The 23,996-nt window shown below is 45.2% G+C and overlaps 1 protein-coding gene across 1 annotated transcript in view; it reads left to right on the top strand.

Moving 5' to 3' along the window:
• Positions 1 to 1,892: 1,892 nt before the first annotated feature.
• Positions 1,893 to 23,996, top strand: part of RIN1 (Ras and Rab interactor 1) — a 38,823-nt gene continuing 16,719 nt past the window's right edge. The window contains exons 1-4 of the mRNA XM_073563282.1: positions 1,893 to 2,014; positions 2,278 to 2,353; positions 10,015 to 10,192; positions 14,205 to 14,319. Of these exons, the coding sequence (XP_073419383.1) occupies positions 2,322 to 2,353; positions 10,015 to 10,192; positions 14,205 to 14,319 (325 nt within the window). The 5' untranslated portion in view covers positions 1,893 to 2,014; positions 2,278 to 2,321. The remainder of the gene's footprint in view (positions 2,015 to 2,277; positions 2,354 to 10,014; positions 10,193 to 14,204; positions 14,320 to 23,996) is intronic.

Genomic DNA, 23,996 nt, shown 5'->3' with positions numbered 1-23,996 from the left:
ATTTTATACACCAAAATGAAGCTCAGACGCCGCCAGGATTTCCCACAGAGTTTGACGTTCAGCAGGTACGCCATTCCACCGAAGATCCAAACTAGATCTCAACCTGAGGCTTCGTGAATTTAAGGAACAGAAGGCTGATTTATAAACTTTACTGCAACCTGACTGAACACTCGGGGCTCTTTAATTGGCATATATCTAAAGTCCAACTTGACCCCCTATAAAAATATATAAATAATGTGGTGAGGGTCTCAAGACATAGGTACAAACACTGTGAGAGGGACATGCACATAGAAATAGTGACTCACTGAAGCTCCTCGGTGTTTTCACTCATATGATAACCCTTTAATGGCCTCCATACAGTAGGATACCCCCAAAAATGATTTGCCTCTACAATGACTCCAACACAGTAGAAAGCCCCCACTATATCCCCAGTACTTTATAATGCATCAGTGTCCTCAATACAGCATAATAAACTCTAATGCCCACAACACAGTACGATGCCTTTAAAGTGCACTTCAACACAGTATAAATCCCTATGTCCCCAGCATAGTGTAATGCCCCAACACAGTATAATGCCTCCTCCATGTCCCCAGCACAGTATCATTTCTTTCTGTATGTTCCCAATACAGTATGATGCCCATGAAGTGCCACCCTCCAACATAGTATGAAGCCCTTACTAAGTCCCCAGCATAGTGTAATGCCCCAAAACAGTATAATGCCCCCTCCATGTCCCCAGTACAGTATGATGCCCTTAATCAACACAGTATTATTTCTTCCTGTATGTTCCCAATACAGTATGATGCCCCCAACACAATATGATGCCCATAAAGGGCCGCCCTCCAACATAGTATGAAGCTCTTACTGTGTCCCCAGCATAGTATAATGCCCACTCCACATCCCCAGTACGGTATGATGTCCCACAGTACTCCCATAACTGTATAATGCCCCTATAGTGCCCTTCATACTGTGTTGGAGACATACAGGGTGAAATTATATTGTGTTGATGTCCCACAGTGCCCCAACACAGTATGATACCCTTATTCAACACAGTATCATTTCTGCCTGATGAATTGAGGACAAAACGCGCGTCGGGGTCGATCAACGCTGGTGCGGACACCACACACTTTCAGAAGGTAATGGCCATTAGCAATTGTCCCTTTGTTTGAATGATATAGCACGTTGACACTTTGCCTAAACGAGTCTGCAGTGGTGACGTGACATGATAGCATATAGATGAGTCCCCAGACATCTAGTGTTGGGAGCCTGCGTATATCTGCACGCTCATGATACTCCATCACCATCATAGACCCCGTATATAAGCACTGAACTTGAAATAATTTCTCTAACAATTGAGGCACTATATGGCAATTGTTGTTATTTGAGCTGCACTGATTTATTAAACATAGCTAATTGGTTTATGTACGATCTTTAAAGTGTTTAGTGTTCCCAGCCAATAATGTTCCTCACATTTGAGGAATTCATTTTAATCTTGTTATTATTGAATGTTTATTTTTGAATTAATAAAACTGTCAATTTTTTTATTTATTCCCTATTTCCTTGTGTTTTTCTGCCCACTTTCTCAATGTGGAGTATTTAGCGTGACAGATGGGGGAATCTAATCTGTATATAATGGGCTGAAATGTATCTGTGCCCTTTACTTTGCTTTCTATAGGGAAAACCTTATTGTGGGTAAATAATGCACAACCTATGGTCCGCTAGTGGTTTGTGATGCAGAGCCCAATGTGAAGGGATCTGTCATAACTACCGAAACGTTTGTTCCAGGAATCCCAAAAGCTTGACTTGTTTCACAAGTCTCTGCAGAGCAGGCATGTGGAGAGAAGTGGCAGCCTGAGATACTGCGAAAGGAGGGGAGGAGAAGTGGAAAGATTGAGTGGAGGAGCTGCGCATACACCTTGCAACACCCTGAGGGTTAGTCACTCTGGGAACTCCCATAGGGGTGGGAAAAAAGGGGCGAGAAAGATTCAAGACTCTGTGTCCCGAAGGAAGGCAGACGGTAAGTGGGACATATTCCGTTGTTGTTTGTTACTTCTATAATGTGCTGTCCTCTATAGTGACCAGACGGTAACGTAAGAGTCGTTACCTCCTAACAATGTACACACGTAATGATTATCTCGCAATTCCTATAATCCACTGCTGAGTAATAAGGAGTTTAGTCACCGCACATTATTCCTAAGGTTTTACCAAAGTTCAACTTGGAAGAATTAATCTTTCTGCTTTCATTGTAACGTGACTCTCTAATCCTGTCTCTAAATTCAGAACAAGCATCGTGTACATAGGAGGGTCAGACTGGAATTACCGGCATGGACCGCACATCCGAACCCAGTGCTACAAGGTATGGTATCATATTAATGTGCTCTTAGTTGGGTTGTACGATCATCCACGCTCAAGTCACAGCTGCGGCATAGTGGGGGTGACAACTAGAATTCCATCGCAATTTTCATTATAAAGATATTAATCTACTTTGTTTTGGAGATCGCTGCCTATTTTCAGGCTAATTCTATACACAGCAATTCTTTACTATATTTCCGTTCATTAAATAGCTGCCCTGAGTTTCTGTCGGGAACCGGTAGAGCCAATCTATAATTTATAAATGAGATGCAGAATGTAGAACCATATAAAATACTCAATCACTCGGTAGAGTTTCCTTTCTCTTATACTGTCAGCAAAGGTGATTCTCTGAATTGCAGTATATTGGTGATCTCTTGTGCATGCTCAAAGTTTGTGGTACACGGCCAAGAAGCTGCATGCAGCCTTACATCACCAAGCACATTACCAATAGTCAGATGGAGTGGTGTTAAGTTGTAAAGCCAAAACTGGACTCTGGAGGAAATGTGTTCTGTGCAGTGACGGATCACCCTTCTCTATCTAACAACTAATGAACGAGTCTGGGTTTGGTGATTGCAGGAGAACGTTTCTCTCCTTACTGCATTGTGCCCGCTGTACAGTTTGGTGGAGAATAATGCTATGGGCTTGATTTTCAAGGGTTGGCCTCGGCCCCTTAGTTCCTTTGAAGGGAAATCTTAATACCCCAGCACAAGACAATGTGGAAAATTAATCTTCCACTATTATGAGAACAGTTTGGGGAAGGCCCTTTTCTGTTCCCCATAGCTGTGCCCAGTGTAACAGGTCCATAAATGCCATGGTTGGTGGAGTTCAGTGAAGTACATGACCGGCAGCACAAAGCCCGGACCTTAACCCCAAACCTTTGGTATGAACTAGAGTGAAGATTGTGATGCCGGCCTCTCTCCAACATCAGAGTCTGACGTCACAAATGGTCTTCTGGATAAATGTATAAAAATCCCTACATACTCACTCCAAAATCTCATAGAAATTCTTTCCAGAAAAACGGGAGTAGGAGTAATGTGGTGGGTACATAATTTTGTCAAAGTTAGCTTGGTCTGAGTAAGCAGTAATTTGACAATATTATCCAGTATTATGCAGAGTATTTGACCTCTGGTTTATGTGCTGTTTGGGCCATGATAGGGCGCCACCTTTCATTGGTTCGGCTTTTCATTCTGGGAGATGTGGGGAACCAGAGGAAGCGAAGGAAAGAGGTGTCTCCGGAGATTAGAAAGAAAATTATAGACAAACATGTTAAAGGTAAATGTTATAAGACCATCTCCAAGCAGCTTGATGATCCTGTGACTACAGTTGCACATATTATGCAGAAATTTAAGCTCCATGGGACTGTAGCCAACCTCCCTGGACGTGGCCGCAGGAGGAAAATTGATGAAAAATCAAGAGACGGATAATACGAATGGTAACAAAAGAGCCCAGAAAAACTTCTAAACAGATTAAAGGTGAACTTCAAGCTCAAGGATCATCAGTGTCAGATTGCATCATCAGTCTTTGTATGAGCCAAAGTGGACTTCATGGGAGATGGCCAAGGAGGACACCGTTGTTGAAAAAAAAATCATAAAAAAGCCAGACTGGAATTTGCCAAACTACATGTTGACAAGCCACAAAGCTTCTTGGAGAATGTCCTATGGACAGATGAGATAAAAATGGAACTTTTTGGCAAGGCACATCAGCTCTATGTTCATAGACGTAAAAATTAAGCACATCAAGAAAAGAACACTGTCCCTACTGTGAAACATGGAGGAGGCTCTGTTATATTCTGGGGCTGCTTTGCTGCATCTGGCACAGGGTGGCAAAAATCTGTGCAGGGTACAATGAAATCTCAAGACTATCAAGGCATTCTAGAGAGAAATGTGCTGCCCTGTGTCAGAAAGCTTGGTCTCAGTCGCAGGTCATGGGTTTTGCAACAGGATAATGACCCAAAACACACAGCTAAAAACACCTAAGAATGGCTAAGAGGAAAACATTGGAAAATTCTGAAGTGGCCTTCTATGAGCCCTGACCTAAATCCTAGTGAGCATCTTTGGAAAGAGTTGAAACATGACGTCTGGAAAAGGGAACCTTCAAACACGAGACAACTGGAGCAGTCTCTTGAGGAGTGGGACAAAATACCTGTCGAGAGGCGCAGAAGTGTCATTGACAATTACAGGAATCGTTTGATTGCAGTGATTGTCTCATAAGGTTGTGCAACAAAATATTAAGTTAAGGAACCATCATTTCTGTCCAGGCCTATCTCATGAGTTTTATTTTTTTTTTAAATTCTGTTGAAGCATGGCTGAAAAGCAATGTCTGACTCTCATTTGTTCATTTTCATAGATTTTTTATTTATTATTACTTTTGTCAGATTCAAGTTATTTCTGTGACCATTGTGGGTTTTTCTGCCATTAAACGAGGGGTACCGACAATTTTGACCACGTATGTACATGCAACTTTTTGTAACATGCAGCAAAAGTGCTAAAATGGAAAAGAAAGTTCATAAATGGTATTGTTATAATATCCACACATACAATAAAGGCAAAATACTATTTATGCAATATGACGCCTGACATAATAATTAAAAACAAAACAATTAAACAGTGACAGCATTGCATTAATTCAATCCACTCACAAAATGTAACAAAAGTCAATCAAGAAATTATATGTACCCCAAAATGGCTCTCATAAAGCAACAACTGGTCCCACAAAATACAGGTCCTTATTAACGATGTCCACACTATGTCTTGTAATGCATTAATGAAAACACAAAAAAGGCCTAAAATAAACTAATCTTTAACCCCTTTCTGACATATGGCGTACTATCCCATCCATGTGCCCTGGGACTTAATTCCCAAGGACGGAATAGTACGTCATAGCGATCAGTGGCGCTCACGGGGGGAGCGCCGCTGATCGCAGCCGGGTGTCAGCTGATTATCACAGCTGACACCCGGCACTATGTGTCAGGGGCGGTCATGGACCGCCCCCGGCACGTTAACCCCTGGCACACTGAGATCAAACACGATCGCAGTGTACCGGGGTTTAGGGAAGCATCGGCAGGGAGGGGGCTCCATCTGTGCTTCCCTGTGACCCCCGCAGCAGCGCAATGTGCAGCTCTGCTGCGGGGGCCTCCTTCCCTGCAGGTCCCCGGATCCAATATGGCGGCGGGGGCCTGCAGGGAGCCGGCTTCCTCACTCGCAGAGCGCAGGCATGAGGAAGCCTGTGCAGTGCCTGTGTCAGATCGCTGATCTGTGATGTGTCAGACCAGCGTTCTCACACATGACACATGACAGTGATGTCCCCCCTGGGACAGTGTAATAAAGTTAAAAAAAAAAAGTGTAAAAATAATTGATAAAAAATTGCTAAATAAATTTAAAAAAAAAAAAATAATATACCTAATACATTCATTTTTGGAAAAAAAAACAAAACAATAATAGTACACCTATTTGGTATCGCCGCGTCCGTAACGACCCGTCCTATAAAACTGTCCTATAAAACTGTCCCATTAGTTAACCCCTTTAGCAAACCCCTTAAAAAATAAAAATAAAAAACAAAGCAAAAATAATGCTTTATTATCATACCACCGAACAAAAAGTGCAATAACGCGCGATCAAAAAGACAGATATAAATATCCATGGTACCGCCGAAAACGTCATCTTGTCCCGCAAAAAACGAGCCACCATACAGCGTCATCAGAGAAAAAATAAAGAAGTTATAGCTCGCAGAATAAAGCGATGCAAAATTAATTATTTTTTATGTAAAATTGTTTTCATTGCATAAAAGTGCCAAAACATAAAAAAAAGACATAAATGAGGTATCGCTGTAATCCTACTGACCAGAAGAATAAAACCGCCTTATCAATTTTATCGCACGCGGAACGGTGTAAATGCAGTACCCTAAAGAAATTCATGAAATGCTGGTTTTTGTTCATTCTGCGTCCCAAAAATCGGAATAAAAAGCGATTAAAAAAAATGTCACGTGCCCAAAAATGGTACCAATAAAAACATCAACTCGTCGCGCAAAAAGACCTCACTTGACTCTGTGGGTCAAAATATGGAAAAATTATAGCTCTCAAAATGTGGTGATGCAAAAATTATTTTTACAATAAAAAGCGTCTTTTAGCGTGCGACAGCTGCCAAATATAAAAACCGCCATAAATAGTAAATCAAACCCCCCGTTATCACCCCCTTAGTTAGGGAAAAATAATAAAATAAAAAAAATGTATTTATTTCCATTTTCCCGTTAGGGCTAGGGCTAGGGCTTAGGGTTAGGGCTGAGATTAGTGTTAGGGGTGTGTTGGGGTTAGGGTTGGAGTTAGAATTGGGGGGTTCCACTGTTTTTGCACATCGCGGGGTCTCCAAACGCAACATGGCGTCCGATCTCAATTCCAGCCAAAAAAGTCAAATGGCGCTGCTTCCCTTCCGAGCTCTGCCATGCGCCCAAATAGTCGTTTAACCCCACATGTGGGGTATCAGCGTACTCAGGACAAATTGCACAAGAACTTTTGGGGTCCTGTTACCCTTGGGAAAGTAAAAATTGTGGGTGAGAAGTACATTTATGTGGAAAAAATATGATTTTTTAATTGTACGGCTGTACGTTATAAACTTCTGTGAAGCCCTTGTGGGTTTAAAGTTCTCATCACCTCTCTAGATAAGTTCCTTGGGTGGTCTAGATTCCAAAATGGGGTCACTTGTAGGGGGTTTCCACTGTTTAGGTACATCAGGGACTCTCCAAACGCGACATGGCGTCCGATCTGAATTACAGCCTTTCCATTTTGCATTGAAAAAGTCAAACGGCGCTCCTTCCCTTCTGAGCTCTGCCATGCGCCGTAACAGTGGTTCCCCCCACATATCAGGTATCAGCGTACTCAGGACAAATTGCACAATAACTTTTGAAGTCCAATTTCTCCTGTTACCCTTGGTAAAATAAAAAAATTGGACCTGAATTATTTTTTTTGTGAAAAAAAGTTAAATGTTCATTTTTTTTTTAAACATTCAAAAAATTCCTGTGAAGCACCTGAAGGGTTAATAAACTTCTTGAATGTGATTTTGAGCACCTTGAGGGGTGCAGTTTTTAGAATGGTGTCACTTTTAGGTATTTTCTATCATATAGACCCCTAAAAGTGACTTCAAATGTGATGTGGTCCGTAAAAATAAAATGGTGTTGTAAAAATGAGAAATCACTGCTCAGATTTTAACCCTTATAACTTCCTAACAAAAAAAAATTTTGGTTCCAAAATTGTGCTGATGTACAGTAAACATATGTGAAATGTTATTTATTAAGTTTTTTTGTGTGCCGTATCTCTGTGATTTAAGGGCATAAAAATTCAAATTTGGAAAATTGTGAAATTTTCAAAATTTTCGCCAAATTTCCGCTTTTTCACAAATAAACGCAAGTTATATCAAAGAAATTTTACCACTAACATGAAGTACAATATGTCACGAGAAAACGATGTCAGAATCACCGGGATCCATGGAAGCGTTCCAGAGTTATGACCTCATAAAGGGACAGTGGTCAAAATTGTAAAAATTGGCCCGGTCATGAACGTGCAAACCACCCATGGGGGTAAAGGGGTTAAACCTCTTAAGGAATGATCAGACTGATTTGATGTCATCTGTACATAAAAAATCAGTTTGGTGAAGTCTGTGTTTTCTGAGAAACCACTGTTTTCCCAAATGGGCTGTATAAATTGTATCACGTACACATAATTTAAGTACAACCTATGAAAGTATTATATTTTTTGCTTTCTCAAAATAAAAGTCTTCCACTAAAGTTGCGAATGAAGTCAAAATCTCACGCTAAGGTGTGAGGACAGGTGTTGGTCTCATTAAACACCTCCTTTATAGGGTTACCATCTTCAACTTATAAAAGCTTAAACCTTCAAAAATACAAAAAATAAATAAATTAAAAAAATGTATTAATAGAAAAAAACAACAATTACAACTTTTTAAAAATTGCATACTTGAAAGATTGTTTAGTCTCTTCTTCCTCTTCAGGGCAGGATGCTACAAGGATTGAAAATCACAAACGTGGATCTGCCCACCAGATATGAATACCTTTTTGTTCATAATTTTCCTCTTTATTACATACAGTCATGGCCAATATAGTTGGCACCCTTGAAATTGTTCCAGAAAATGATGTATTTCTCCCAGAATATTATTACCATTACACACGTTTTGTTATACACAGGTTTATTTCCTTTGTGTATTGGAACAACACAAAAAAAGCAGAAAAAAAGGCAAATTGGACATCATTTCACACAAAACCCCCAAAATGGGCCGGACAAAATTGTTGGCACCCTCAGCTTAATATTTGGTTGTTGTAATCAATCGCTTCCGACACTTTCGGCCATGACTTTATATTTATAACTTCCCAAACGAGGTCCAATGAGGAAACTGTTAAATAACATTTTTACTAACTTGACAGAAGAATTATGGACGTATTTACTGGTATTTTTATTTATGGGAAAATGTTCTGGGAAAAAGGTTTCTCATTCCTGGCTCAAAATATCTAGATATCCAGTTCTCAGCCCCATATGAAAGCGGCTTAATATACTCCATGAGGATGACCTGCGTGCCCGACATCCACAGATGGGGGTTGTGCTTACAGTCCAACACCGTGCGGATGCAAGGCATTTGCCACAGAACACCAGGATTGGTAAATTCACCACTGGCGCCCTGAGCTCTTCACAGATGAAAGCAGGCTCACTCTGAGCACAGGTGACAGACGTGACAGAGTCTGGAGACGCCATGGAGAGCGATCTGCTGCCTGCAACATCCTTCAGCATGACCGGTTTGGCAGTGGGTCAGTAATGGTGTGAGGTGGCATTTCTTTGGAGGGCCGCACGGTGTTAGGCTGTGAGCACAACCCTCATCTGTGGACGTCAGGCCCTCAGACCATCCTCATGGAGTTGGTTTCTAGCCGTATGTGCAGACACATGTACATTTGTGGCCTGCTGGATGTCATTTTGAAGGGCTCTGGCAGTGCTCCTCCTGTTCCTCCTTGCACAAACGTTGAGGTAGCGGTCCTGCTGAAGGGTTGTTGCCCTCCTACGGCCCCCTCCATGTCTGCTGGTGTAATGGCCTTTCTCCTGGTAGCACCTCCAACCTCTGGACACTACGCTGACAGACACAGCAAACCTTACCACAGCTCGCATTGATGTGCCATCCTGGATGAGCTGCACTATCTGAGCCACTTGTGTGGGTTGTAGAGTCCGTCTCATGCTACCACGAGTGTGAAAGCACAACCAACATTCAAAAGTGACCAAAACATCAGCCAGAAAGCATTGGTACTGAGATGTGGTCTGTGGTCCCCACCTGCAGAACCACTCCTTTATTGAAGGTGCCTTAATAATTGCCAATAATTTCCATCTGTTGTCTATTCCATTTGCACAACAGCATGTGAAATTGATTGTCAATCAGTGTTGCTTCCTAAGTGGACAGTTTGATTTCACAGAAGTTTGATTTACTTGGAGTTATATTCTGTTGTTTAAGTGTTCCCTTTATTCTTTTGAGCAGTGTACAAGAAAGAAATAAAGTCCATGCACATATTGTAGATCAGTAGAATTTATGGTAGGAACCTCAAGCTGCAAGGTAAAATGCGGGACCTTCTGTCACCATACTTAGTAATATTTGCTGACTTGCAACTCATCTCTCTTTGCAGTATATGTGAACCTGTATATGATTATCCACACCAAAAAACCTCCCGTTCCCCATCTCCCCGAGGCTCCCCGACATCTCTGAGTGTCTCCGAGAGGCTTCTTCTCACACAGAGCGTCTGGCTTCATCTCAGTGTAAATTCGGCCACCGCATTGCACATTCTGCAGAGGGAGCCCCCTGGGGTAAGTACAGTACCTGCCTCTTGGATTTACTGCTTATAAAAGATTCAAATCACAATAATGCACAAGGAGGGAAGGACGAATGGCTCTTCTTCATACAGGAAAGATATCATTGTACCGTGTTAGCCAGTAGATAGAAAAATATTCAGAATTGAGAGTCCTCAGTGGTTGATACCTTTTAATGGCTAACTGAAAAGATGGTAACACATTGCAAGCTTTCGAGACTACTCAGGTCTCTTCATCAGGCGTTGACTAATACAACATCTGAAGAATCATATATTTATACAGAACACAGAAAGAAATAATGCAATAGATATGACAAGTGACGTGAAGCAGAATTATCATTATGGGATAGGGAGAAACATAAATATTGAACTAGTTCATAGATAAGGAGTCTGGATGTTTTATTGTCCTCTGATTGGGGTCTCCTAATGTGTTGTGATGCCCCCACAAGGTCTTAGGAGCAAATTCCTTAATCGATGTAAAAAGACATAAATCCATGTGACACATTCATTCCAGCACTGAGAGTGTCAAAGGTCGTCATAAGTTTATACTCCCAGACCCTCCTGTCTCTCTGAGATGTGAAGTTACTTTTCAATACCAGTAATTTCATATCCATGGTGTTGCTGTGACCAGGCATACAAAAATGTTTTTTTGCCACAGGTAGATCCATTCTTTTTTCTCTTATTGTGTGACGATGAGCATTCATCTTTGTTCTAAGCTTTTGCCCTGTCTCCCCCACATACAGACCCCCAGTTGGACATTTAGTACAAATAATTAAGTACACCACATTAGATGTAATGCAGCTGAAAGTATCTGGGATCTTGTAGTCCTGATGTGAGTTGGGGATCTTTATCTTGTCCGTGGTCATTATAAATGGACAGGTTTTACATTTTTTCTGGTTGCAAGGAAAGGTTCCTGCAGCTGTTAGAGAGGACAGGGGGCTTCTGACAATGATGCTTCTTAGATTTGGGGGCTGCCTAAAGCACAGTAGTGGGGGGTCTGGAAAAATGGATTGTAATCGGGCATATTTTTGTAGTAAAGGTTGTAATTTCCGTGCAGCTCCCCTTAGCACCTCCAGATTTGGGTTGTAGGTGACTAGAGGCACTCGGTTATTTTCTTCTTTAGCTTTGTAATGTAGCAGGTGATTCCTTGACATTCTGGTAGCTCTTGTAATTTGGTTTTCAATTGTTCTTGGATGGTAGCCCTGATTCAAAAAGGTCTTTTTGAAGCGACCAAGGTGTTTGTCTCTATCCATGGGGTTGGAGCATATACGACTGTATCTGATGGCTTGGCTATAGGAATTCTTAGGTGCTCAGTATGAAGTGTTATTGGCAAATATCCATGGAAAAAAGTGTGCAACCTCTATCCTAAATTCTGTCTCGTAAGTGTCACCTAGCGGAGGTAGCCACCCTACTATAAATCAATGTTTGACCCTTTAATGAGCTTTCAAACATGACAAGGGGTAATATCTAAGTCAGGAACTATAGTTGAGCAAAACGTTTTGGATAGACCCTGCTCTGGCATCCACATTGGCACTTGTATCTGAACCAGGGCAGTGCAAATGTCCTCGGCCAGTACTCGATAGCCAGCATCTGGGGCGCCTCTTGTGATTGCTAAACATAATGTCCATGACAAAGAAAAGTTCAGGTACTGCTTGATACCATCCCTCTCCTAAGGTCCAACCAACCTGGAATGGGGCACTTATCTCCATAGATGTCCCCCTCAAAAATGCTAAAATTTACTAAAACTGTTAGAATTTTTCAAAATTTCTGAAGAATCCAACATCTGTGATAACTTAACCATTTCACTCCATCGATGATGGTAGATGTGTCGAGCAAGCAGGAACCACTCTTACTTCCACAGGCCTTAGCATCCATCACTTGTAAGCCTAAGCGCTCATGCACATAATATATTACAGCTTTGTTTTGTATGGAGCCACAAGAGGGCTGTCATAGATGTACTGGAGCCCAATACTGTGCCCTCTGCACTCCCTTAATTCATATGGAAGCAAAAAGATTCATATGACTCCGACAGAATAAAAAACTGAGAATATTTTTGTAGATATGGAGTCCGAGGGAAGTTTTATGTTGGTGCACGAAGGCTATACTGTACTGTTCTGTACTTTAGAAGTCATGTTCAAGCCCATGTGTATGACCCCCCAACGTACATGTAGAGGGGGAATTATGGTGTCTGTTGTGGAATAATTACCACCAGCCTAAAGTTATATGACTCGTAGATTCAGAAGCCTAATGGACCCAAATATAGTTAATACAGTATGTTAGGCACCATTTGCCTGCAGATGCTCATTTGGATGTCAATAGTGTTATATAGTAATAGTTCGGCTACTGGAAGAAAATGAACTTATTTCTTCCCGGAAGCCGTCAGCTTCCAGTCATGGGGGCATGCATAGTCACTGCATACAGAACCATGCTCACTATACTGTGAATGGCTGCTGTAAGTATGTGGCGCCCCTGAGGGTTCAGTCGCCACAGAGGCACTGCATCTCCTCCTGAGGGGTAGTATCCCTCTTCCCAGGTAAGATGGGGACACCTGACCAGACTCCAGCACTTGCACCCAGCACGGAAACCTTAGAACAGCAGAGCACCCTCTATGGCCCCTGCTTGGTTCATGAAGGGTGCTGGGAGGTGGGTGGAGCTTAGATTGCATTAGAGAGGGGAAAGCTGACAGGAAGTTAGGGTAGTTCCTCACAGGGGAAGCAGAGGGAGGACATTTATGCAGCAGCCTCCTGTGAGCTGGAGTTGCTGGCAAAGAAAGAAAGAGAAAGATCAGCTCTTCAGAAGAAAGATAGAAAAGGACGGAACATGAGGAGGAGAGAGCTGGGAACTATGGCTAGAGCAGAGCCCTTCCCTAAGTTTAATGCGCCAAAGGCCGGTATCCGAGGCTGTGTGTGTGATACTAATGATCCTACAGCAGAAACCGGAGGAATAGAAGTTGTGACCACTTTATTCCCACCGAAGACTCGACGTCACAGCAGTAACGTGTGTGAGATGCCTGTCATGCGAGTGGAGTTCTAAGTAACAGCAAGAAAGAGGAACTTGAGTGTAATTCATAACTACAAGTACTTCAGATTAACGCTAGAAAGGAGAAGTTCAGAAAAGGCACATACGGAAGGGAGTCCTGGAAGGGTGTATTCTATCTGCCTGGGAGTTGGCTGAGCCTCTGACAAGGAGGACACAGCACTGAAGAGGGCACCTGTCTATGCCAGAAACGTGAGTAAAGCATTGGAACTGCATTCAGCGGTGTCTCTGCCTTCTTCCTGCGTCACCTACTCAACACTGCTACATCTCTGTTCCTAACACTACACCATCTACCTCAACATCTATTCTCAGCAGCCCTGGGACTACAGCTCTGCCTGTGGAGAGCTAGTACACCTCTGCTGCATTACACCATCTGTCCCAGAGGATCTGCACTGCAGCGCTGATCCCCTTATGACCAGACACCACAGGTGGCGTCACAAACTTATCCATACATAAACTTTATTCATTCCACCTATTTTACATGGACACCCAGGGCCACGGACCGGGTCACTGCCACCGAGTACCGAGTTAGTACCCCACTTGCCTTGGGGGTGATCCAAGTACGCCCCACCACTTTGATTGACAGCCGGTTCTGCACAGATGCGCTGCACCAATCAAAGTGCAGGGGCGTGCTTACAGCTGTTGCTTACAATAAAATGAGCGGTGCTGTATGCAGTGACTGTAAGCGCTCCGTGTGCGCCCCCTTGACTGAAAGCAAGCAGCATCTGGGAGGTAATAAGTTTATTTTCTCCCGGTAGCAGCACTCTTAGGCGCTAGGCAGTATTGTAACACCATTGCTCTGCAGATTAAACCAATACCTGCAGGTAAATAGCGTTTTCCAAAGTTACCGATTCCCTTTAAGTAACAGACTAGAACCTAAGTGATTTTCTTTTTACATAATTTCTGATTATCAGTGTTTCTTTGTTTGCAGTATTCATGTATAAAGGAACTGACCAAAAATTTTAAACTTACAGACGTTTCTTGTAAGAAGATCAAACACTCGTCAGCAGCTGGTCCTGTGTGTGCGGTTATCAGACGATCGTGGGCCAAGTTTTATTCATCAGTCGTATATACATGAAGGACCCTCGGGTAAGCTAACAAACAGATTTAAAAAATATCGGGGTGCGCCCTAAAATCTTAGCTGGACATTTCTGATGGACATTTCACGCTTGTTTCCTGGCCTCTTTCCACTGGCTGAGGAACAATGATGAGGACAGAACAATCACTCTGTCCCCTTACAGTATCATGTTGTCAGCGGCACATCTCATGCCTACACCGGGGGATGTGCTGCTGAGAACAATAATTTTTGCTCCACCATAAATAATCCCATTACTCGATGAATGAGCAGATGAAGGTATTTGTTCCACGCCTCGTAGAATATGCAACTGTTTTGTAGAAATGTAATCATATGTCGTACTTCACGCCAAAACGTAAACCATACTCCCTTTTCTCACCATTATTAAGTTTTACTTCTTAAAGACTGGTGTCATACATAGAGTAAAACAGTTATAAATTTGACTTTGTCATTTATGACAATGAAATGTTGCAATTTACTCAAAAATTTTGGTGCAAAAGCATCTATTATATATCTCCCTGTGCGTGCAAAAAAAAGAAACACAACCCACTCCATATTTCATAATATGATTTTTCTTTCTCAACAATTCTTACATAATAAGGTAATCTATGGAGAGGTATAAAAAATAAGAGTACAGTACGGGCCCACAGCAAGCTTTACATACAACACATACAGGGGTTGGACAAAATAATGGAAACACCTGGAAACATCAACAAAAGTTAGTTTAATATGGTGTAGGTCCACCTTTTGCGGCGATTACAGCCTCAGTTCTCTAAGGTATGGATTCATACAAGGTGTGAATTGTTTCCAAAGGAATTGTAGCCCATTCTTCAGGTAAAACACCCTCCAGTTCTTTGAGCGACGATGGCAGCGGAAATCGACGTCTAACTTGAATCTCTAAAATCGGCCATAAATGCTCAATAATGTTGAGGTCTGGGGATTGTGGGGGCCAGATGAGATACTCAACTTCATTACAATGTTCCTCGTGCCATGAACGATTCTAGCTGTATGAATTGGTGCATTATCATCCTGAAAGATGGCGTTCCCCTCCGGGAACAGTGCTTGAACCATAGGATGCACTTGGTCGCCCAAAATGCCTAAATAATCGCGGCTGTTAATTCTTCCATGAAGGGATATCATTGGCCCGGCGGATCTCCACGAAATAGCACCCCAGATCATCACAGAACCTCCATGTTTTACGGTTGGGAGAAGGCAGTCTGGATGGAATGCTTCTTTCGGCTGTCTCCAAACGTACACTCGGCCGGAGGTCGGAAATAGGGTAAACGATGATTCGTCTGAGAATATCACAGGTTTCCACTGCTCGAGGGACCAATTCTGGAGGTCTCTACACCACTCTAAACGCCTGGAAACATTTGTCATTGAGAGCAGCGGTTTTCGAATTGCAGCTCTTCCGTGGAATCCAGATTTCTGCAGCTCCCGACGAACAGTTTTCATGGAAACTGGGTTCTGTAGGTGTTCATTGAGCTCAGCAGTGATTTTCGGAGCCGTGGTCTTGCGATCCTCTCTCACAATACGCTTTAGAGTCCGACGTTCTCTCTGTCAACTTCGACTTTCGGCCGGACCTGTGCTTTGCTGCGGACGTTTTTCCTTCTCTTTCAAGCGCAGTCATTACTTAGGAGACAGTACCTCTTGACACGCTAAGCATTCGGGCACTTTCTGTTACACTAGCGCCTGCCATACGAGCACCAACAATTTGGCCTCTTTGAAAATCCGAGAGTTCTGCCATTGGTATCAGGTTCACATCAATGTTCTTACAGTTCTGGAAAACAAACAGTTAATTTACATACACATATCACAACACAAATAATCAACTACAAAACATTACCATATGTCACGGTTTGCATGTTTATAACGTTCGAAGATTATTATGCCAAAATGTTAGGTGTTTGCATTATTTTGTCCAACCCCTGTATCTTAATCAATGACACTGAGCACTAAAAATCGTAGTATGAAAAAAAAAAAGCACTCCGACCTTGGCAGGCAACAAGGTGGTGCTATTATTTATGCATCTATACATTGGCAGGCCACAAGGTGGTGCTATTATTTATGCATATACATTGGCAGGCCACAAGGTGGTGCTATTATTTACGCATATACATTGGCAGGCCACAAGGTGGTGCTATTATTTACGCATATACATTGGCAGGCCACAAGGTGGTGCTATTATTTATGCGTCTATACATTGGCAGGCCACAAGGTGGTGCTATTATTTATGCATCTATACATTGGCAGGCCACAAGGTGGTGCTATTATTTACGCATATACATTGGCAGGCCACAAGGTGGTGCTATTATTTACGCATATACATTGGCAGGCCACAAGGTGGTGCTATTATTTATGCGTCCATACATTGGCAGGCCACAAGGTGGTGCTATTATTTATGCGTCCATACATTGGCAGGCCACAAGGTGGTGCTTTTATTTATGCATCTATACATTGGCAGGCCACAAGGTGGTGCTATTATTTACACATCTGTACATTGGCAGGCCACAAGGTGGTGCTATTATTTACGCATATACATTGGCAGGCCACAAGGTGGTGCTATTATTTATGCGTCTATACATTGGCAGGCCACAAGGTGGTGCTATTATTTATGCATCTATACATTGGCAGGCCACAAGGTGGTGCTATTATTTACACACCTGTACATTGGTAGGCCACAAGGTGGTGCTATTATTTACGCATATACATTGGCAGGCCACAAGGTGGTGCTATTATTTACGCATATACATTGGCAGGCCACAAGGTGGTGCTATTATTTATGCGTCCATACATTGGCAGGCCACAAGGTGGTGCTATTATTTATGCGTCCATACATTGGCAGGCCACAAGGTGGTGCTATTATTTATGCATCTATACATTGGCAGGCCACAAGGTGGTGCTATTATTTACACATCTGTACATTGGCAGGCCACAAGGTGGTGCTATTATTTACGCATATACATTGGCAGGCCACAAGGTGGAGCTCTTAGACATTCCCAGTCCTAGTCCTTTCTTTTGTTGCACAGCTATCACGTGTCATAGCAGTAATCACAGCCAGAGAAAACAGCATTTTTCACAATATAAGAAAAAAGATATATATATATATATATGTGTGTGTATATATATGTACAGTATATACTCAAATTCGAGAGTATTTTTCCAGTATATACTCAAACACTGTTATTTTTCCTTCTTTCATGAAACAATTATTTTATGTCACGGCAATAATGACAGCTTGAAAAAATAGCATTTTGCAAAATATAGTAAAGTGAAAAAGTAATAATAGCTATAATAATAATAATAATAAAAATAATAATAGAGGATAAAAGAGCCCTGTTCTGCTGATCGGTGCAGGTTCCAGAGGTCGGACCCCTACCAATCAATGTAATAACACCTATCCTTGTTTTCTCCAGAGAACCCCTTTAAGGGTTCGTACTCATCTGCGTTTAAAACGGGTGAGTGCAATCCAATAATAAAAATCGGATTGCACTCAATGTTAGTCAATGATTCTGTGTTTATCTGCGATTTTTTTTCTCAGCTCGGATCGGACATGCAATAAAATCGCAGCATGCTGTGGGTGGCTGTATATATCGGACAAGAACTCGCCAATGCAAGTCAATGGGTGCGAGAGAAAAAATCGTACGACGCACGGACCATGCGATTTTTATGCATTCATCTCATAGGAAACCCAACATTTCATCAACCGAGTACAGTAAATTCACAGCGTGAGCCGTCAGGATAGATAGATAGATACAGTTGTGGCCAAAAGTATTGACACCCCTGCAATTCTGTCAGATAATACTCAGTTTCTTCCTGAAAATGATTGCAAACACAAATTCTTTGGTATTATTATCTTCATTTAATTTGTCTTAAATGAAAAAACACAAAAGAGAATGAAGCAAAAAGCAAAACATTGATCATTTCACACAAAAGTATTGGCACCCTCAGCCTAATACTTGGTTGCACAACCTTTAGCCAAAATAACTGCGACCAACCGCTTCCGGTAACCATCAATGAGTTTCTTACAATGCTCTGCTGGAATTTTAGACCATTCTTCTTTGGCAAACTGCTCCAGGTCCCTGATATTTGAAGGGTGCCTTCTCCAAAATGCCATTTTTAGATCTCTGCACAGGTGTTCTATGGGATTCAGGTCTGGACTCATTGCTGGCCACCTTAGAAGTCTCCAGTGCTTTCTCTCAAACCATTTTCTAGTGCTTTTTGAAGTGTGTTTTGGGTCATTGTCCTGAAGACCCATGACCTCTGAGGGAGACCCAGCTTTCTCACACTGGGCCCTACATTATGCTGCAAAATTTGTTGGTAGTCTTCAGACTTCATATTGCCATGCACACGGTCAAGCAGTCCAGTGCCAGACTGTCCAGCACCTGTAACTTACCTGTGGCACCTAACAGGTGTTGGCAATAACTAAATCACACTTGCAGCCAGTTGACATGGATTAAAGTTGACTCAACCTCTGTCCTGTGTCCTTGTGTGTACCACATTGAGCATGGAGAAAAGAAAGAAGACCAAAGAACTGTCTGAGGACTTGAGAAACCAAATTGTGAGGAAGCATGAGCAATCTCAAGGCTACAAGTCCATCTCCAAAGACCTGAATGTTCCTGTGTCTACCGTGCGCAGTGTCATCAAGAAGTTTAAAGCCCATGGCACTGTGGCTAACCTCCCTAGATGTGGACGGAAAAGAAAAATTGACAAGAGATTTCAACGCAAGATTGTGCGGATGTTGGATAAAGAACCTCGACTAACATCCAAACAAGTTCAAGCTGCCCTGCAGTCCGAGGGTAAGACAGTATCAACCCGTACTATCCGTCGGCGTCTGAATCTCCCGAGATTTCAGTGCCGAGATGTCCGTCTGCGCATGCGCGGCGGCCATTTTCCAGGAAGAAAGCAGGCATGGAGCGACAGAGACCCCCCCACGCTGAACGGGACAGAGCGCGGCGGCGGCGGTGGGGCGGAAGAAACCACCGGGGGACAGGAGCGCGGCGGTGGCGGACAGCGCAGCGGCAGCATCAGGGCACAGAGTGCCGCGGCAAGTACCCTCAGTGGCAGCGCAAATGTATATCCTCTTTGTAAGACACACCCCCTTTTTCCCCTCAATTTTGGGGGAAAAAAAGTGCGTCTTACAAAGCGGAAAATACGGTACCTGAAAAAGCCTAAAACGATTTGGAAGAATGTTCTCTGGTCAGATGAGACAAAAGTAGAGCTTTTTGGGCAAAGGCATCAACATAGAGTTTACAGGAGAAAAAAAGAGGCATTCAAAGAAAAAAACACCGTCCCTGCAGTCAAACATGGCGGAGGTTCCCTGATGTTTTGGGGTTGCTTTGCTGCCTCTGGCACTGGACTGCTTGACCGTGTGCATGGCATTATGAAGTCTGAAGACTACCAACAAATTTTGCAGCATAATGTAGGGCCCAGTGTGAGAAAGTTGGGTCTCCCTCTGAGGTCATGGGTCTTCAGTACAATAACCCAAAACACACTTCAAAAAGCACTAGAAAATGGTTTGAGAGAAAGCACTGGAGACTTCTAAGGTGGCCAGCAATGAGTCCAGACCTGAATCCCATAGAACACCTGTGGAGAGATCTAAAAATGGCAGTTTGGAGAAGGCACCCTTCAAATATCAGGGACCTTGAGCAGTTTGCCAAAGAAGAATGGTCTAAAATTCCAGCAGAGCATTGTAAGAAACTCATTGATGGTTACCGGAAGCGGTTGGTCGCAGTTATTTTGGCTAAAGCATGTGCAACCAAGTATTAGGCTGAGGGTGCCAATACTTTTGTCTGGCCCATTTTTGGAGTTTTGTGTGAAATGATCAATGTTTTGCTTTCTCCTTCGTCTCATTGGGGGACACAGAGACTGTGGGTGTGTACTTCTGCCGTCTGGAGGCTGACACTAAGTATACAAAAAAAGAGTTAGCTCCTCCTCCGCCGCATACACCCTCGCCCCCAGACCGGGCGTAACTCAGTTTTTGCTTAGTGTCTGATGGAGGCACACGCAGTCTGGAGCTCCAGACTAGGTTTTTTTTTTTTTTTTTTCCTTTCTTTGAAGATAAGACAGGGGCGACGGATCCTATAGAGAGGGTCCGATCTCCCCAAATCATCAACGGGCGACCACGTGTGAGTAGTCCTCCACGTGTTTTCTCTCCCGCACCGAGGGACACATCTGGGACTTTTCCCCAGACAACCATTTTTCTTTTTTATTTTGTAAAGAGGGGCAACGCATCCTGATGAGAGGATTCGATTTCCCCATGAACTACAACGGGCGAGCACGTGTGAGCGATGGGCGATCCCCAACGGACTCCACGTTTTGTTCCTCTCCTGCAACGCGGGATTTCAGGTTGGCCCCTTCCACCCCTAGGTAGTGACACCAGGGGTGCAGTTGGAGGCGCAGGTGAGCCAGGGGATCGAAGCATCCACCCCCAGTAGCCTCCCCCTCCCCGCCCAGGGATGGGGTTGAGAGCACCCCAAGAGAGCCCCCCCGGCGGCCAGGCTCACCTTTGTTTGTAGGGTCACCCCCCGGAACGGGACCCTCCAGAATGCGCCGCGGGGCTGTCTGTTCCCCCGCCCGACGGGGTTACTTTTTCTCACGGGGCCCGACTCTCTCCCCGGTGGAACCCGGTGCGAGTAGTGCCACATGCGGAGTGCGGCAGAAGTCCCGCCGGCGGCCGCGGTCCCCGCGGTATGGGGAGATCCGCAAGGCCGCATGAGGCCTGCCCGCCCCTTCCGGTGGTAGCCGGAAGCCCCGCCCACTGACTTCCGGCAGCCCGGGGGGCACGGCGGGCGCGCAGTGACCGGGGAGCGCGCGCCCTCCTCCCCCTCCTCGCAGGTCCCCGCCGGAGTACGGCTGAAGCTCCGCCGGCGGCCGCGGTCCCCGCTGTATGGGGAGGGCCGCGAGTTCCGCGCGAGGCCCGCCCGCCGCTTCCGGTGGGGGCCGGAAGCCCCGCCCACTGACTTCCGGCGGCCCGGGGAGCGCGGCGGGCGCGCACAGTTACCGGAGGCTCCCGCCCCCCTCCCCCTCCTCTCATTTCCTCGCCGGAGTGCGGTCGGAAGCCCCGCCGCCTCTCTCCAAAGTGCACCGCAGTGCCCCCGGCGAGTAACGGCACGTGAAGCAGCTCGTCCACGTCTCAGGGTTTTCGCTGCGGCCAGAGCACCCCGTGGAAGAGGTGGGACGTTACCGGTGGGTGAGTGCAACCCCGTTTCGAGTGCCGCACTGGTTGTCAAGGAAGGGGTTACCCTCCTCCTCCTACCCTACCCTGCAATATGTCTGGCAAAGGGAAAGCTCACTCTTTCCTATACGCTGTTTGCGTTTCCTGTGGGGTCAGGCTGCCTAAGGCGCAGCCGGGTAAATTTTGCGAAGCCTGTGAGTCGGAGCGAGCCCAGGAGCCCCCCATTGTTGCAGAGCCCAGGGGTCAGGACCCCCCAGAATGGGCAGTGTCTTTATCGCATTCTATGATGTCCCTTACGAAGGCAATTGAGTCCCTTCGAGGCCCGGGCAGGGTCAAGGATGGTGGTCTGCCAGCGGAAGACAGCTCGTCCACGTCTCAGGACCCTTCGTCCGTTAGGGGCCGCTCCAGCACCAGACAGGCTCATGGTAAGAGAGCTCGTTCTCCGTCGGCCGGGCCCTCTGGGGAGTCGGCGGCGATTTTTAGGGCATCTCGTTCCCTGTCGCCAAGCTCAGGAAGCGATCAGGACGAGGGCGAGGAGGAGGAGGAGGAAGCCTGGAATCCAGAAAGCCTGGGATACCAGGACTCGGTGGACAGCCTCATTGAGGCGGTCAACCAGACTTTAGAGATCGAGGATGATGTGTCCACGGCCTCAGGTCACAAGGTCTCCTTCAAGAAAACCAGGCGTCCGCATAGAAGGTTTGCCACACATCCGGAGTTTGAGGAGCTAGTCCAGAAACATAGGGAACACCCGGATAAGCGCTTTGCAATGCAAAAGGCGCTGCAAGCAAAGTATCCGTTTCCTCCTGAACTCCATAAAGGGTGGGTGGAGTCGCCAGTAGTGGACCCACCGGTGTCACGTTTAGCATCAAGATCGCTATTGTCGATACCCAGCGGTTCTTCTATTAAGGACCCAACTGATCGCCTCATAGAGGGGCTTGCCCGCTCAGTGTATGAGGCAGCAGGGTCGGCTCTGGCCCCCTCCTTTGCGGCTACCTGGGTGGCTAAGGCCATGGTTTCATGGGCAGACACTCTGCATAGGGCCCTCCAAGACAGGGATCTGCCCGCGGAAATCTTGGAGGTGACAAATCAGATATCAGGAGCGAGTGATTATCTCGTCGGCGCCGCTCTGGATGCGGCCGAGTGTTCTGCTGTGGCAGCAGCAAATGCGATCGCCGTAAGGCGAGCATTATGGCTGAGATTATGGAAAGCGGATTCTATCTCTAAAAAATCCTTGACCTCATTGCCTTTTCAAGGCAATCGGTTGTTCGGTGAAAAGCTTGATAAGCTTATCTCAGAAGCCACAGGGGGGAAGAGTAGTTTTCTACCGCAGCAGAAAAGTTGGCCGGCATTCAGGCAGACGCAGAGGCGTTTTCGGCCCTTTCGTAGCTCCTGGAGGTGGACTTCGGCCAGGGCATCCACCTCCGCAAATGATGGTCAGATTAGAGAAAGGCAAGTTTCTTACAGGGCCAATCCGCTGGGTAGAGGCCGAGGCCGTTTGCCCAGAGCGAGGGGGGCCAGATCACAAAAGCCTCCAGCAAAATGACTCGAGGCACTTCGTACCTACGGACGACAGAGTGGGCGGACGCCTACTAAGGTTCAGCCACGTTTGGGTCGCAGTGGCACGCGACGCTTTGGTGGCAGAACTGATATCGTCCGGGTACAAGATAGAGTTTGTCGGACTCCCGCCACGGCGTTTCTTCCGTTCCCGGCTCTCCGGAACAGAATCGCAGGCGGAAGGTCTGTTGCAGGCTATAATGACGCTACAGCGCAACGGGGTCATTGTCCCAGTGCCGAAAAGCGAAGAGACGCAAGGTTTTTACTCCAACCTGTTTTCAGTCCCCAAAAAGGACGGGACAGTAAGGCCAGTACTGGATTTAAAGATCCTGAACAAGTTTATCAGGGTCAGGCGATTCCGGATGGAATCCCTCCGTTCGGTCATTTCAGCCATGGATCCAGGGGAATTCCTGGCCTCGATCGATGTGCAGGATGCATATCTACACATCCCGATTTTTCCTCCACACCAGAGGTTCCTACGTTTTGCGATCGGAGGGCGACATTTCCAATTTGTTGCTCTGCCCTTCGGTCTGGCCACTGCCCCCAGAGTCTTTACAAAGATAATGGCGGTGGTTATGGCCATCCTGCATGCTCGGGGCATAACGGTACTACCCTACCTGGACGACCTTTTGGTAAAGGGGCCGTCGTTTCAGGCGTGCCAGGAGAATGTCGGTATCACTCTGGATACCCTGGCCCGCCTAGGTTGGCTGATCAATCGGAACAAGTCGTCCTTGGTTCCGGCTCAGAGAATCGTATTTCTAGGCATGGTTTTCGACACCTCCCAGGGGCTGGTGATCCTCCCTCAGGACAAGGCGCAAAGGATCAAACAGGGGGTACGGAACCTTCTTCAGCCGGGCTCCAGATCCATCCGGTACGGCATGAGTGTGTTGGGCAGAATGGTGGCGGCGATGGAGGCAATCCCGTTTGCCCAGTTCCATCTCCGTCCGCTTCAACATGCGC

The sequence above is a fragment of the Dendrobates tinctorius genome, unplaced genomic scaffold, assembly GCF_039654945.1.
Source record: "Dendrobates tinctorius isolate UK_male_01 unplaced genomic scaffold, ASM3965494v1 ptg000384l, whole genome shotgun sequence".
In the NCBI taxonomy this organism is placed as follows: Eukaryota; Metazoa; Chordata; class Amphibia; order Anura; family Dendrobatidae; genus Dendrobates; species Dendrobates tinctorius.
The sequence above is the reverse complement of the archived record's forward strand: the minus strand, read 5'-3'. Positions and strand labels throughout refer to the sequence as shown.